Genomic DNA, 15,742 nt, shown 5'->3' with positions numbered 1-15,742 from the left:
GAGAGAGAGAGGAGAGATGCGTCCCCGACACACATGCAGTCAAGTTTGTGTGTAAATGCTCCGACGAGGGAGAGAGATGGCACACACACATTTACACACACTCCTGCATGGTCCCGCCGGTCCCTCTCTCTCTCTCCCTCTCTATCTCTCTCTCTCCCTCTCTCTCGCTCGCTCGTTATCTGCCTCTCTGTCAAAACCTGTTTGAGGAAGTGTCGGGTTACACTATGCGCTACAACCATAGAGGGGGCGTTACTGCAGATCAGTACCTTATTCACGTCAGCAATACCGTCAAATCAGAACAGCTTAGTTGAGTGAGGGAAGATCTCGTGAACTCGAGACTAGACTGACTAGACTGTCAATATGATAATTAACAACACAGACCACATTGATATAATCCCACATTGATACAATGCTAAACACTGGAAAAGGCCATTTATAATGCATGGGACCTTTAAGTTATATTATATTATTATTATACTATATTATTATTTATATAACTTTATATTATTATGTTATATTATTATTATTATTTCTACTATTGTCTTTTTTCCTGACCTTTACAATTATGCTTCAAATTCACCCATTCATTCACACATTCACACACAGACGGTGGAGGCGACCGTGCAAGGTGCCAACCTGCTCATCGGGAGCAATTAGGGGTTAAGTGTCTTGCTCAAGGACACTTCAACACGCTGCAGAGAGGAGCCGGAATCGAACCGGAAACCTTCTGATTACCAGACGACTGCTCTACCCCCTGAGCCACTGTCCCCCATGCTGCTATGATGCCTGAAGTTCCCGAAGAGGATTACCAAACACTTGACCTGACAACTCGCATTGGATTGTGGTGCGGATCCGCACAGGCCTGTTTACGGTGTATTTTAGCTGGGTTTTCGCCTGGAAGGCTCTTAGAAATCGGGCACACTTTTGAACGAAGTTATATATAATGCAGTACGTTCAGTTTACGTTCGCCCAAAATATGAACAAGTTCAGGTACATCACTGCCTACACTGTTGTAATTCAAACCTGAACTTTGTAAAGAAACTCAAAGTTGAGAGCGATGCACTGCTCTGTTGTTAAGTTGTGAGCGACGAACTGCTCTGTTGTTCTATAAGGTAATTTAGAACTGTAGGCCTACTTTGTAAAGAAAAAGTGTTAATAGCGATGCACTGCTCTGTTGTATGTTAGAACTTTTTAAAGAAACTCAAAGCGATGCACTGCTCTGTTGTTATATTTTGATTGAACTATTTTATCACACTTTTTACTGTCCGTTCTATTTGATTATGTTTAGCCTATTTTTAAACTGAATCAAACCGCACTTTTTTACTCTGTCTATTCTATTTGATTATCTTTATTACTATTGGGATGCTAGATCCTAATGTGAAACACTGTGATTTACCTTACCTTACTACCTCTCTATCTGTTTTATGCTCGCTTATGCCTGTATTTTTTACTGCTGTGAAGCACTTTGAACTGCAACTTCTGTATGAAAAGTGCTATACAAATAAAGTTATTATTATTATTATTATTATTATTATTATTATTATTATTATTATTATTATTATTATTATTATTACACAGTGGTGTTACAGTAGGCCATCCAGGAGGAACCTACCATTTCTCTGTGAGAGCTGTCCTGCTGAACAGTTGGATCAGCTGGTGCAGCGGGTCGATGTGCTTCAAGCCCTCTTCCTCCTCCGGTACCTCCTCTTCACCAGGTTTCTGAGAAACACGCACACACACACACACACACACACACACACACACACACACACACACAAGCACACACACAAGCAAACACAAGCACACACACACGCACACACACAAGCAAACACAAGCACACACACACACACAAGCAAACACAAGCACACAGACACCCGCACACACGCACGCACACACACACACACACACACACACACGCACACGCACACGCACAAGCACACACATTCCAGGTGAGACAGGCACAATGGTGGTGATAATAAATCAATCAACAAAGTGGATGAACTTCTCTCCTTCTCTCTCCGTCTCTGTCTATTTTCTCTGGCTATATCCCTCCCCATTTCCCTCTTTTTCTCATCTCTCTCTCTCTCTCCCTTCCTCTCCCTCTCTCTCTCTCCCCCCCCTCTCTCTCTCTCCCTCTCTCTCTCTCTCTCTCCCTCTCTCTCTCTCTCTCTCTCTCTCTCTCTCTCTCTCTCTCTCTCTCTCTCTCTCTCCCTCCACCCCCCCTTGTTTAATAAGCAGCAGACAGAATGACTTCCTTGCAATACCATGTAATCCAATCAGCCGGGAGCATCTACGCTCTGCATATGAAAGGATCCCAATAATCACGGGGTGGGGTCGGGGGGGCTTAGCTGGCGTCGAAAGAGGTCTCGTCTTCACTGTGGCTTAAAAACTTTAGATATAAGGGCTTTGCACAGAATGTACGTGGGCTGTATGTTTATATACATACATAGGAGGAATAATATGGGGTCTTATTACAGGATCAGTGGAACAGTAATATCATGCTTTTCCAGAATTGTACTTAATCTACCAAATGGACCTTGTAGAAGTGGAGCAATCTTCCATTTATTTTTAGCCGGATTTTCAGAAAATAGGGCTCAGGCTTAAGAGGTTAATGTCTCATCTGAAGGACGGCACTCACAACCGTAGTCCAGAGGCCTCTTGCAGCAGGGAACTGCTCCATGATGGACAACAACGACAGATAACCAGTGCCAGCCTTCAACTACATTTCTGAGAACCAGTTTCCTGCTGTGCTATACAAGAAAACAAGGCTCCATCTATCTCCCAGCATTTATTTAAAGGATCATACCAGTATTTCTGATCAGTCTATCTTCCAACATGGATGCTGCCTGTAACCAATGGTAACCACCATGTGACTTGTTTACAAAATCCAGTAATACAACTTTTCTAAAAGTAAATAAAACAACATCTTTATATAAGCCATAACATATATTAAGACATAACAACGATTTTGGCCATCGAAACATTCTGTTCAAAGCCTCAATGCGTCATTTTTGTTTGATTCATATTTTCATATTAGGAGGACCCTTAGGTTGAGAATGCTGGCTCGGTTTGGGCCCTGAACCACAGTTTGAGAGCCAGAGAAGTAGAGTAACCTACAGTACAGCCAGATCCTCTATGAGTTTATCTTCAAAGTAGTGTTCCTAGAGTAACCTACAGCCAGATCCTCTATGAGTTTATCTGCAAAGTAGTGTTCCTAGAGTAACCTACAGCCAGATCCTCTATGAGTTTATCTTCAAAGTAGTGTTCCTAGAGTAACCTACAGCCAGATCCTCTATGAGTTTATCTTCAAAGTAGTGTTCCTAGAGTAACCTACAGCCAGATCCTCTATGAGTTTATCTTCAAAGTAGTGTTCCTATAGTAACCTACAGCCAGATCCTCTATGAGTTTATCTTCAAAGTAGTGTTCCTATAGTAACCTACAGCCAGATCCTCTATGAGTTTATCTTCAAAGTAGTGTCCCTAGAGTAACCTACAGCCAGATCCTCTATGAGTTTATCTTCAAAGTAGTGTTCCTAGAGTAACCTACAGCCAGATCCTCTATGAGTTTATCTTCAAAGTAGTGTTCCTCCGCCTCGATCCAGGACTTCTCATAGCCCTGCAGGAACAGGTTCACTGCCCGATGCCTGGAGACAAGACACAGAGATACAGACGTGGAGAGACGTGTGTATGTGTGTGTGTGTGTGTGTGTGTGTGTGTGTATGTGTGTGTGTGTGTGTGTGTGTGTGTGTGTGTGTGTGTGTGTGTGTGTGTGTGTGTGTGTGTGTGTGTGTGTGTGTGTGTGTGTGTGTGTGTGTGTGTGTGTGTGTGTGTGTGTGTGTGTGTGTGTGTGTGTGTGTGTGTGTGTGTGTGTACCTAGGTAGTTTATATAGAGGATATATATATATACATATATAAATACACACCTAGGAATCTTATATATATATATATATATATATATATACATATATACATATATATGTATATACACACTTAGATAGGTTATAGAGAATATTACACACACACATACACACACACACACACACACACACACACACACACACACACACACACACACACACACACACACACACACACACACACACACACATATACCTAGGTAGGTTATATAGAGGATATATATATATAAACATAAAACATAAAGTTTGGAAATTTGTGTTTGGTCGATTATTTCTCTGTTGTAACAATGCTTCAATCTTGGCAATACATTTTATACCGTTGGAAAGCAAGTTTATTTACCTTTTAAATGGTGGCCCATTTGTAAGGAACATGCATTTGTGGGATGAGCAGCACAGCTGAGTAAGTGGGTTGATTATATAAATAACATGTGTGTATATACACACCTAGAAAGCGTATATAGATTATACAGTATATAAACGCTATATGGTATCATATATGTAAGGGATAATGTATAGCTACGAGGTCATTGTCGCAAAATAATTGACCGACACAGAGTTTAAAATACCGAGCCGCCTCGGCGAGGTGTTTTAAACGTCAGTGAAGGTCAATTATTTTGCGACAATGATCGAGTATAGCTATACATTATCCCGCTTATTACATGGCTAACTTACTAACAATATACCTAATTCATTTTACATCGACTCGCAACACTGGTTCTGGCTGCGTTCTGGCTCCGCTCGTCGCTCCGCCCCCTGTCATCGCCGGCAGCAGAACACCGGCAGTGTCTAATTGCACTGAAACAGTGTGTGTCAGTGGGGCTTGATTGCGAACAGCTGCGCACAGCGGTCATTATTGTCCCACAGCGGTCATTATTGTCTGATAATGACCGCTGTCGGGGGGCTATTGACCAATCACAAGCAAGCATTTCGGCGAATGTGAAAACGCCATGTAATAAATAAACTATATAGAGAATAAATATACAGTATATATATGTACCTTGGTAGATTATATAAAGGAGCCATCCTGAAGCAGGCCACCACAGCTCTCTTCCTCTGTTTCGACAGGAGCTTGTGCCAAACAGCCTTCTTACTGCGCTGAGGGTGTTCAACCTGCACACACACACACACACACACACACACACACACACACACACACACACACACACACACACACACACACACACACACACACACACACACACACACACACACACACACACACACACACACACACACACACACACACACACACACACACACACACAAACATTTGAAATGTTTATTTATGTCCACATGAACAGAAGTACAAGAACGCCTCATACAAAGGACATAAACACTGAAACACAGAAATGTGCAGTCAGAAACGGCAGAACGCGGTTACATACAGTATGGCTGAACTACTTGTCAGACACATCGGACACGAATCAAGGGTAAAGGAAACAACGCCTCCTCCAAATTGAGCGGCTTCCTATAATAATAGCTGATACTGAGCAGTACCTTGCTAACTGCTTGGCCTTCCTTTTGGGGAGACCGGCTATTTGTAGGCCCCTCACAACCAACTTGTGCACATGCCCTAGGCTGCCAAAGATAAAAACTAGAAGTTTATATCTGTAGCCTGTAGCTGTGAGATGGTCTGTAGCTGTTGGTATTTCAACACTTTGGTTAGAAAGGCTTCTTCTAAGCTGTAATCAAAAGTACAGCCAACCTCAAGAATGGACACCTCCCTAAGGTGTTCATTTACAACAAAGACATCAGGGGTGTTAGCTGTAATATTAGAGAACACAGAAGCATCATTGCACAGGTTAAACATGCTTGGCTTCACAGTAGAATGCTTAAACAGCGTGATGGAGGACCTAAAAATAGAAGAGATATTTTTCGCTATCAAATCTACTATTCTGTCATGCCTACTTATGTAGAGGCCCCTGTATACATGGCAACCATTTAAGATGTGGGACATGGTTTCAGCACACACACGCACGCACGCACGCACACGCACACGCACACACACGCACACACACACACACACACACACACACACACACACACACACACACACACACACACACACACACACACACACAGTACCTGGTCCAGGTGAAAGAGAACGTGAGCGATGTCCAGGACTCGCTCCACAGTCTTCTCGGGGGAGGAGGACGCATGGTCGGTGCGGTGCGGCAGGTCTCGGTACAGCGCCATCTGCCACCGGATAGCTGGGTCCTCCAACTGGAAAGAAGAAGAACACACATACCAGAGGTGTAAAGTACTTGAGTAATTGTACTTCCTTACAATACTTAAGTACCGTTTTGGGGATTTGTACTTTACTCAAGTATTATTAGGTTTGTGTACTTTTACTCAATTACATTTCAGAGAAAAAAAACATACTTTTTACTCCTTACATTTAAAATGCAGACCTACAAAGTACAAAGTACAAATCTTGCAGGTCCAACTATTTTAATTAGTATATTTGTTTCTCTGGCCCGAACTCACGTTAACGTTATTAATCCTGCGGCCGCCTTTATTTAAAAACAGCCAATCAAATCCCCATCAATGGTAAATTAACCCGCCCATACCCATGCTGATTGGTCCTTGTGCAAGACTAGAAAGCGGGGATCTTTGATTAAACGCCTGCTATCAGAAGAATAGACAGTCAGAAAAAAGTTTTTACTTTAACTTTTTAGTACTTAAGTACATTTAAAAGTAGAAACGTTTTTTTTGAAAGTGTGTTTTTAGCCAGATACTCTGACTTTTACTTGAGTAAGATTTTGAGACGGTACCCATACTTTCACTTAAGTATAATTTCTGGGTACTTTTTTACACCCCTGACAACCATACATGGTATAATACTAGAAAACATGGCTTAGTGACAGGGAACAAGTTAGAATTATTCAAACTAAGACTGTGGATCCTACATCTCTGTTGCTCTTAGTTTTGGCTCTAGTTCAGGTTGGAGCACTACACTCTTCCTATTTGGATATGAAGGGAGAACAGTCAAATACTTGAAAGGGTTGTCATATCCAATTTATAATCAGATTAACAGGCATACAGTCTACTCTCACTTTGACACTCAGGTTCTAATCAGATTAACAGGCATAAAGTCTACTGTTACATCACTCTCAGGTCATCAGATTAACTCTTACCTTGCCCTGGAGGTGCAGATTGTTCCTGATGATCTCCCGAACCTCGTCCTCCGTATCTTTCTGTTGATAAATCAAACGCACCTCAATTAGTAGGCCAATCACATTCAAGGGAAATGGTTTGATTTAGAATAAATATTCAATATATCAAAGAGAAGATATACTTGATTAAACAACCTTTTAACCAATAGGGAGTTAGTTCACTACTACAGTTGTAAGCCAATCAGAAGATAGTAAATCAAGTGTAACGGAGGTCCGTGAGTATATCCAGTGTTGTGAAGTGACTGTGGCACGTAGCGGTACTGCAAGTAAACTCATCCACCCATAAAAGGCCTGCAGACACGTTACCAAAGGGTGAATTCACCTCTTGGTATAGTGGTCTGCGATGTCGCCTGCGGCGCGGGAGACCTGGGTTCGAGACTCACTCAGGGCAATCCCTTAACAGGGGTCAAACTTTAACACAACGCTTAGATGGCAATACGAGCCCGGCTACACAAGCGTGCCCTTTTCAGCCAATAGAGATAAAGGTTACTTATCTAATACCAAACCAGGAGTTAGTACAGTGGCGGCTCTACCACTAGGGGCGCTAGGGCGCCGACCCACCTGCTGGCCAGCTGCTGTTAAATCAGAGAAGAAGAGAATACAACTTTTTCGTTTTTGTGTTTTATAGCCCTATAAATAATATAAACATGTTTAAAATTAATAATATTTACTCATTTTAAGTATGTTTGTATTTCCAATGCACAATATAACGTTATTATCTAAATTAAAAAAACATCGTTTTCCAGAGCAGGAAGTGACATCAATTTTTTTTTTTTTTTTTTTTTTTTCGTATTTCTCGGGGGCAATACGCGATAGCGCTCTGCGTGCGCGTCACAGTTTGATCGCTGTCTCCGTCACAGCCAATCAGTGCATACGGCGTTGTGCGTTGAAATATGACTATTATGTTGGAATCCGAGCGCGATTTGAAGCGGTCTAGCCAGCAGCGTGAACTTCCGTGAAGGATTTTCCATAGCCGCATTTCGCGGAGACGCTCTCTGATTGGCCGACGCCAGCATTTTTTTCCATGGCAGAATTTCACAGAGACGATCTCTGATTGGCCGAATCCAATTTCTAATGTTCCAATTCTAGCTTCTAGCTTGGTTGAGATAGTTGTGTTGTTGTGAGATGCATGCAGCTGTTTGTCTTAGAGCGTGCCGTGCCGTGACTGCAAGTTCTTTAGACTGTTAAGCTTAGGCACTCTTTCAAAGTTGGTTAAGGTTAGAGTTTGTCTTAGAGCATGGCGATAGAACGCCAGGTAGTTTGCAGGCTGTTCGAGCGGAAATGGACAAAGGAATGTACTTGTTGAGTGTTGTGGCAACGAGCTCAGCTGAGCTAACACTTGGCTAACTGCTGTTTGTCTTGCAGCTGTTTGTCTTGGAGCGTGATGGCAAGTTCTTTCAACGGTTAGGCTTAGGCACTCTTTCAAAGTTGGTTAAGGTTAGAGTTTGTCTTAGAGCATGGCGATAGAACACCAGGTAGTTTGCAGGCTGTTCGAGGCGGACATGGACAAAGGCACTCACAGTACTTGTTGGCTATTAACAAGCTATATTATGGATGCAGTGTGGAGGGACATGCATGGACAATGGATGGACATCAACACAGGCTGGATGGACAATGCCATGGAGTGGATATACTTTATCAACAAGCCCTTCTCTGCCAACAACAAGGTAGATTAGCGATATTTCTCTCTCTCTCTCTCTCTCTCTCTCTCTCTCTCTCTCTCTCTCTCTCTCTCTCTCTGCCACTCAGCTAACGCTGGCTTCTCTCTCTCTCTCTCTCTCTCTCTCTCTCTCTCTCTCTCTCTCTCTCTCTCTCTCTCTCTCTCTCTCTCTCTCTCTCTCTCTCTCTCTCTCTCTCTCTCTCTCTCTCTCTCTACTGCTGGCCATTCATGAAGCGAGACATTGCTGATTGTTTATTTATCGATGGCTCATTGATTTAACTACTGCAGCTCTCTCGGATTGAAAATACGTGGATTATGGCTTGTTCAATATCGTCTATGTTTGAATGAATTAATGAATGAGAACTTTATTAACAGATTGCAGAATGGGTACAATACAGTACGGCTCAATACACACAATTGTTAAGGGGATGCAGACCAGAGAAAGACGTTTGTCTTGTTTACATCAGGGTCCCAGATTTTCGATTCATATCGATAGTTTAATAGCTAGCCTTGGCTCGTTTAACAATATGCAAAATATGTGTACAGCCCTGTACTCATACTGAAGTTATTCTTGGTATATAATAGGTCTGATTGTGTAACGAATCGATTCCACGTCGCGCTGTGTGTGAGAGAGAGAAGGAGAGATCTGCCTGTTTGTAGACGGGCGAGTTTTGTTTCTAACTTTTCTATTTATATATTGTGTTTCAAGTTGTGAATTAGAGTCTAGACTATACTTTATTTGACTGGTTGTGTGTTGTTGTAGTAACAGCTGAGCGACTCGTTCATAAGAGCCGATTCATTGCCGTGAGCGTGAGTCGAATCGCTCACGTCTTGCCATGCATGAGTGTTGCGTGGTACTGTACTGTACATGTTTGCATTTTGCAAAATGTTTGGTATAGCGCCCCCTAGTGGCGAATACCCAGCGGCCGCCACTGAGTTAGTATCTTACCGGAGTTTACTGATAAGGGCTGATCATGAAGAGTATCTGTTTGTTGGACAGGGCTGATTATGATGAGTATCTGTATCTGTTTGTTGGACAGAGCTGATGATGAAGAGTAGCTGTGAGGTTTCTGTCCTTGCCTTCTCACTCGTTCTGTTCCTTTAACCACCCTCGCTTTGTTTTCATTCATTTTTTCTGTCAAGTATTTCAATTCCCTCGTTCACACGTTTCTCCCCGCTGACGTCATCTGAGACGTCGCTGATTGGTTCCCTCACTTCCCCACGCTTTTCAATCACATTCCCCAGCTGTCACTGCCTTTCAATCAATCGATCCCTCATTATTTATACCCCGTTTTCCCCACCCTAAGTTGTTGGTTCGTCTTGATTTGTCGCTGGATGTTTTTCCCCGTTGCTTCTGTTTCACTGTGCTATTCTCCAGGAATTCCTAGAAGCCTTCGCTTGGATACCTGCTCCGTGGCGCGCGCTCGCCTCCACTGTTGTTCCTGTTCCTTTTACGCAGCTCGTCTGGGTGAGTTTTTCTAGACTGACTGTCTTGACCTAATTCCGATTTTCGTGTGTAACCTTTACACTGAAGTCTACCACCTTTTTGTCAGACAGTCACTCACCCAGCCATTAACGTTTTTGCTCTTTCCTTTATGGAATAATATTTTGGGATCTTCCACCTCCCACTGTGTATTTACACGAAGATATTATTTCACATTTGGACTGTGTTTGGATTTTTGCTCACTGTGTATTTACACGAAGATATTGTTTCACATTTGGACTGTGTTGGATTTTTGCTCACTGTGTATTTACACGAAGATAGTATTTCACAATTGGACGGTGTTTGGATTTTTGCTCACTGTGTATTTACACGAAGATAGTATTTCACAATTGGACGGTGTTTGGATTTTTGCTCACTGTGTGTTTACATGAAGATATTCACTTGGGCTGTTTTTGGAATATTGCTCATCACTGTGTTGTTTAACACGAAGAATATAACACCCTGTCCTCCAGCTCGTTTCAAGTCTGCTCTGTCACTGACCCGTTCCCTCTCTCCCTCTCTCGGTCTTGCACAAACATCTGAGAGGTCCGCCGTGAGAGTCTGCAGAGCGGTACAGAGGTCTGCTCCTGCTTCCCAAGACTACCCTTCCGGGAGAAGCTGCAGAGCAGCAGAACTTTGCCCCTTGTTCATTGTACCTGTTTTCTTGTTGACCTGCTTTCCCTGTTTCACTTATTCTAGTCACCAAATAAACAAGCCCTTGTATTTGGCAACTCTGAATCCAACTCTCTTGTGTCGTTGCGTTTGGGGTCGGTGTCAAACCATAACATTACGAACCAACCATGACGACCCCAGCCGACACAGAGGGGGTCAGAACCGCACTTGCATTTCAAGTCGAGTTGACCAGGGATCACGGTCTCCAACTAGAGCGGGCTGCGGCTGCGGTGCAGAACCTCAGGGACCAGGTCCTGCCTATGCAGGGTTCAATGGCCGCTATGGCGGGACAACAGTCCGAGATTCTCGCCCAGCTTAACTCGCTGGGCGACGCCGTTAATACTTTTCATCTCTCACACCCTCCAGGAACATTCCCCGCAGCCCCAGCAGATCTCGCACCTCGGGAACCCCTTCTCTCCGTCCCACGGCTGTTTGACGGTAATCCCGAGGAGTGTGCCACATTCATCATGCAATGTGAGTTGGTTTTCCGTCATCAGCCAAGCCGTTTTTCAGCTCATGGGTCCCGAGTGGCTTATATAACCAACCTACTTTCAGGCCATGCTGCCCAGTGGGTCACATCCTCCTGGGCAATGGAAGCAGATTTTTTGTTCTCCTACCCAGACTTCGTGGCGGAGCTCCGCAGAGTGTTCCACCATCCAGCCCGAGGTCTGGACCCTGGAGCCCGGTTGGGGACCTTCCGGCAAGGGAGCAGCAGGGTGACGGACTATGTCATGGAGTTTCGACTGGCGGCGGTGGAGAGCGGATGGAACGAACCTGCTCTTCGCCTAACCTTCATAAGGGGGCTCAGTGACGCAGTCCGGGACCAGCTCGCTACCAGGGAGGTGCCCGACTCCCTCGAGGAGCTGTTTAGCCTTGTCATCCGTATTGACGGACGCCTCCTGGAGAGAAGACGCGAGAGGGCCCGACTGTCACCTCCTGAAGCACCCCGGACTCCTGGACGCCCCGTCCCCAACACTACTGTGGGTAACAGGCTTCCCCGTCCGGTGCGCGAGGAGGAACCCATGCAGCTGGGACGCTCTCATCTGAGCCAGGCGGAGCGTCAGGCAAGGCTCAGGTCCGGTCTCTGCCTCTACTGCGGAGGTGCGGGACACCGTATCGCCGACTGCCCAACCCGGCCAAAAGATCGGGCTCACCAAGACCCCGGGAGATCCTGGTGAGCCGTTTTTCCCATTCCCAGCGCCGCGCACCACCTGACCATCTGTTGAGCGTCACCCTGGCCTGGGGGGACCAACGTGCCACGGTGGAGGCCCTCATCGACTCTGGGGCAGACGAGAACCTCATTACCCAATCCCCCCTTGTCCCGGTGGTCCTGGGTAGGCCCTGGCTCGCGCTGCACGAGCCCCACATCGCCTGGGCCTCCGGTACCATCAGGGGCTGGAGCTCCTCCTGTCACGCCCGCTGTCTACAGGCGGCGTCTTGTCCCCCGCCCCGGAGACCGGCTGGTGAGTTGCCCCCGGATCCCTTGTCCGTTCCTCCCGAGTACCACGACCTCATGGAGGTATTCAGTAAGACCAGGGCTCAGTCCCTTCCACCTCACCGCCCCTATGACTGCGCCATCAACCTCCGCCAAGGGGCTCCCCTTCCCGGCAGCCGCCTCTACAGTCTGACTGCCCCGGAGAAGAAGGCGATGGATCTCTACATCTCTGAGTCATTGGAAGCAGGACTCATTCGGCCTTCCTCCTCCCCGGTGGCGGCCGGGTTCTTCTTTGTTGGAAAGAAGGATGGGGACCTGCGACCCTGCATCGACTATCGTCAGCTCAACGAGATCACCATCAAGAACAAATACCCCCTACCTCTCATGAGCTCCACCTTCGAGCCACTGACCCAGGCCTCGTTCTTCACCAAGCTGGATCTCCGAAGTGCCTATCATCTTGTCCGTATCCGTGAGGGCGATGAATGGAAGACCGCCTTCAAGACCCCCAGGGGCCACTATGAGTACCTTGTGATGCCGTTCGGTCTCACCAACGCCCCGGCGGTATTCCAGGCACTCATGAACGATGTCCTCCGTGACATGCTGGAGGTGTTCGTGGTGGTGTACCTGGACGACATTCTTATCTTTTCCAGGACCCTCGAGGAACACATCCTGCATGTCCGCCGGGTGCTGGAGCGCCTCCTCCACAATCGGCTCTTCGTCAAGGCGGAGAAGTGCCGTTTCCACTCCAACTCCGTCGACTACCTGGGCTTCATCGTGGAGAAGGGCTTGACCCGAGCGGATCCTCGCAAGATCCAGGCTGTGGAAGATTGGCCGGAACCCACCACTCGGAAGGAGCTACAAAGTTTCCTCGGGTTCGCAAACTTCTACCGAAGGTTCATCCGGAACTACAGCCAAGTGGCGGAGCCTCTTACCAAGCTGACCTCCCCCGCTCTGCCGTTCGACTGGTCCCCAGCGGCATGCGCTGCGTTCCGCTCCCTCAAGAGAAGGTTCACTTCCGCTCCTATCCTGCTCCACCCTGACCCCAAGAGACAGTTCATCGTGGAGGTGGACGCCTCGGATTCTGGCCTGGGCGCTGTCCTATCCCAGCGTTCTCCTTCCGACCAGAAGGTACATCCTTGCGCCTTCTACTCGCGTCGCTTCCTCCCCGCCGAGAGGAACTACGACACCGGCAATCGGGAGCTACTGGCGGTCGTGGCGGCTCTGGAGGAGTGGCGTCATTGGCTAGAGGGTGCCGAGGAGCCTTTTACCATCTGGACGGACCACAAGAACCTAACGTTCATCCGCGCTTCCAGGCGCCTCAACGGTCGGCAGGCGAGATGGGCCAGTTTCCTCAGTCGGTTCGACTTCTCGCTGACCTTCCGCCCCGGTTCCCGCAACACGAAGGCCGACTCCCTGTCCCGGATGCACTCCAAGGGGGCTCCACCCTCTGAGGACCCATCTCCCATCATCCCGGAGGCCCGAGTGGTTGGAGCCATCACCTTGGGCATCGAGGGTGTGGTGAGGCGTGCCCTACGCTTCCAACGTGCTCCAAGCAACGTCCCTAGGAGCCGTCTCTTCGTCCCTGACTCTGTCCGGTCCCAGGTACTGCTGTGGGGCCATACCAGCCGGTTCGCCTGCCACCCAGGCGTCCATCGCACGTTCTCCTTCCTGGCTCGTCGTTTCTGGTGGCCCACCATGCGAAACGACGTCAAGGAGTTCGTATTGGCCTGCGCGGTCTGTGCCCGCAGCAAGGCCTCTCACCAGGCACCCTCCGGGCTCTTGCAGCCACTTCCCGTTCCAAGCCGTCCGTGGTCACATGTGGCGCTCGACTTCGTCACTGGACTACCCTCCTCCCAGGGGAACACCTGCCTTCTGACCGTGGTGGATCGATTCAGCAAGGGGGTCCACCTCGTGGCCCTCTCCAAGCTTCCCTCAGCAGCCGAGACGGCGGACCTCCTGACGCACCACGTGTTCCGCCTTCACGGTTTCCCCCAGGACATCGTCTCTGACCGGGGGCCCCAGTTCACCTCCCAGGTTTGGCGGGCTTTCTGCAAGGGATTGGGGGCAACGGTCAGTCTCTCCTCCGGCTACCATCCCCAGACAAACGGGCAGACGGAGAGGATGAACCAGAGCGTGGAGTCTGCTCTTCGGTGTGTGGCAGCCGAGAGGCCGGCATCCTGGAGTCGTTTCCTTCCCTGGGTTGAATACTCGATCAACTCAATGGTCAGTTCCGCCACCGGCCTCTCCCCCTTTGAGGCCTCCCTAGGCTACCAGCCCCCTCTTTTTCCCGCACTGGAGACGGAAGTGGCAGTTCCCTCCGTGCAGGTCCACCTCGACCGCTGCCGTCGCGTTTGGGAGATCACCAGGACCGCGCTGCTCCGGACATCTGAGCGCGCCTGTCGTGGTGCCGACCGGCGCCGGGTTCCCGCGCCGACTTACCGCCCTGGGCAGAGGGTGTGGCTCTCCGCGAAGGACCTCCCGCTACGGTCCTCGGCCAAGAAGCTCAACCCTCGCTTCGTCGGTCCTTTCGAGGTCCTGAAGGTACTCAGTCCGGCGGCCCTGCGCCTGAAGCTTCCTGCATCCATGCACATCCACCCCGTGTTCCATGTCTCCCGGGTTAAGCCCGTCTCCCTCAGTCCCCTTATGCCTCCGGCTCCTGATCCACCGCCTCCTGTGCTGGTGGATGGTCACCCCCAGTGGCAGGTCCGCCGGTTGATGGGCGTTCGTCGGCGGGGCCGGGGATTCCAATACCTGGTGGACTGGGAGGGTTACGGCCCTGAGGAGCGTAGCTGGGTCTCCCGGCAGCTCATCGTGGATCCCGGCTTGATCACCGACTTCCATCGGGCCCATCCTGACGAGCCGGGTCGGCCTGGTCGCCGGGCGGCTCCCGTTGAGGGGGGGGTACTGTGAGGTTTCTGTCCTTGCCTTCTCACTCGTTCTGTTCCTTTAACCACCCTCGCTTTGTTTTCATTCATTTTTTCTGTCAAGTATTTCAATTCCCTCGTTCACACGTTTCTCCCCGCTGACGTCATCTGAGACGTCGCTGATTGGTTCCCTCACTTCCCCACGCTTTTCAATCACATTCCCCAGCTGTCACTGCCTTTCAATCAATCGATCCCTCATTATTTATACCCCGTTTTCCCCACCCTAAGTTGTTGGTTCGTCTTGATTTGTCGCTGGATGTTTTTCCCCGTTGCTTCTGTTTCACTGTGCTATTCTCCAGGAATTCCTAGAAGCCTTCGCTTGGATACCTGCTCCGTGGCGCGCGCTCGCCTCCACTGTTGTTCCTGTTCCTTTTACGCAGCTCGTCTGGGTGAGTTTTTCTAGACTGACTGTCTTGACCTAATTCCGATTTTCGTGTGTAACCTTTACACTGAAGTCTACCACCTTTTTGTCAGAC

General features: G+C 48.1%; 1 protein-coding gene across 1 annotated transcript in view; it reads right to left on the bottom strand.

Moving 5' to 3' along the window:
- ryr2a (ryanodine receptor 2a (cardiac)) overlaps window positions 1-15,742 on the bottom strand; it is a gene marked incomplete at both ends in the record, with an annotated part of 432,832 nt that overhangs the window by 141,717 nt on the left and 275,373 nt on the right. The window contains 5 exon segments of the mRNA XM_084331016.1: window positions 1,613-1,719; window positions 3,547-3,643; window positions 4,914-5,026; window positions 6,002-6,139; window positions 7,054-7,113. Coding sequence (XP_084187142.1) covers window positions 1,613-1,719; window positions 3,547-3,643; window positions 4,914-5,026; window positions 6,002-6,139; window positions 7,054-7,113 — 515 coding nt within the window.

This window comes from Notolepis coatsorum (assembly GCF_963971535.1).
Source record: "Notolepis coatsorum genome assembly, chromosome: 15".
Classification (NCBI taxonomy): domain Eukaryota; kingdom Metazoa; phylum Chordata; class Actinopteri; order Aulopiformes; family Paralepididae; genus Notolepis; species Notolepis coatsorum.
The sequence above is the reverse complement of the archived record's forward strand: the minus strand, read 5'-3'. Positions and strand labels throughout refer to the sequence as shown.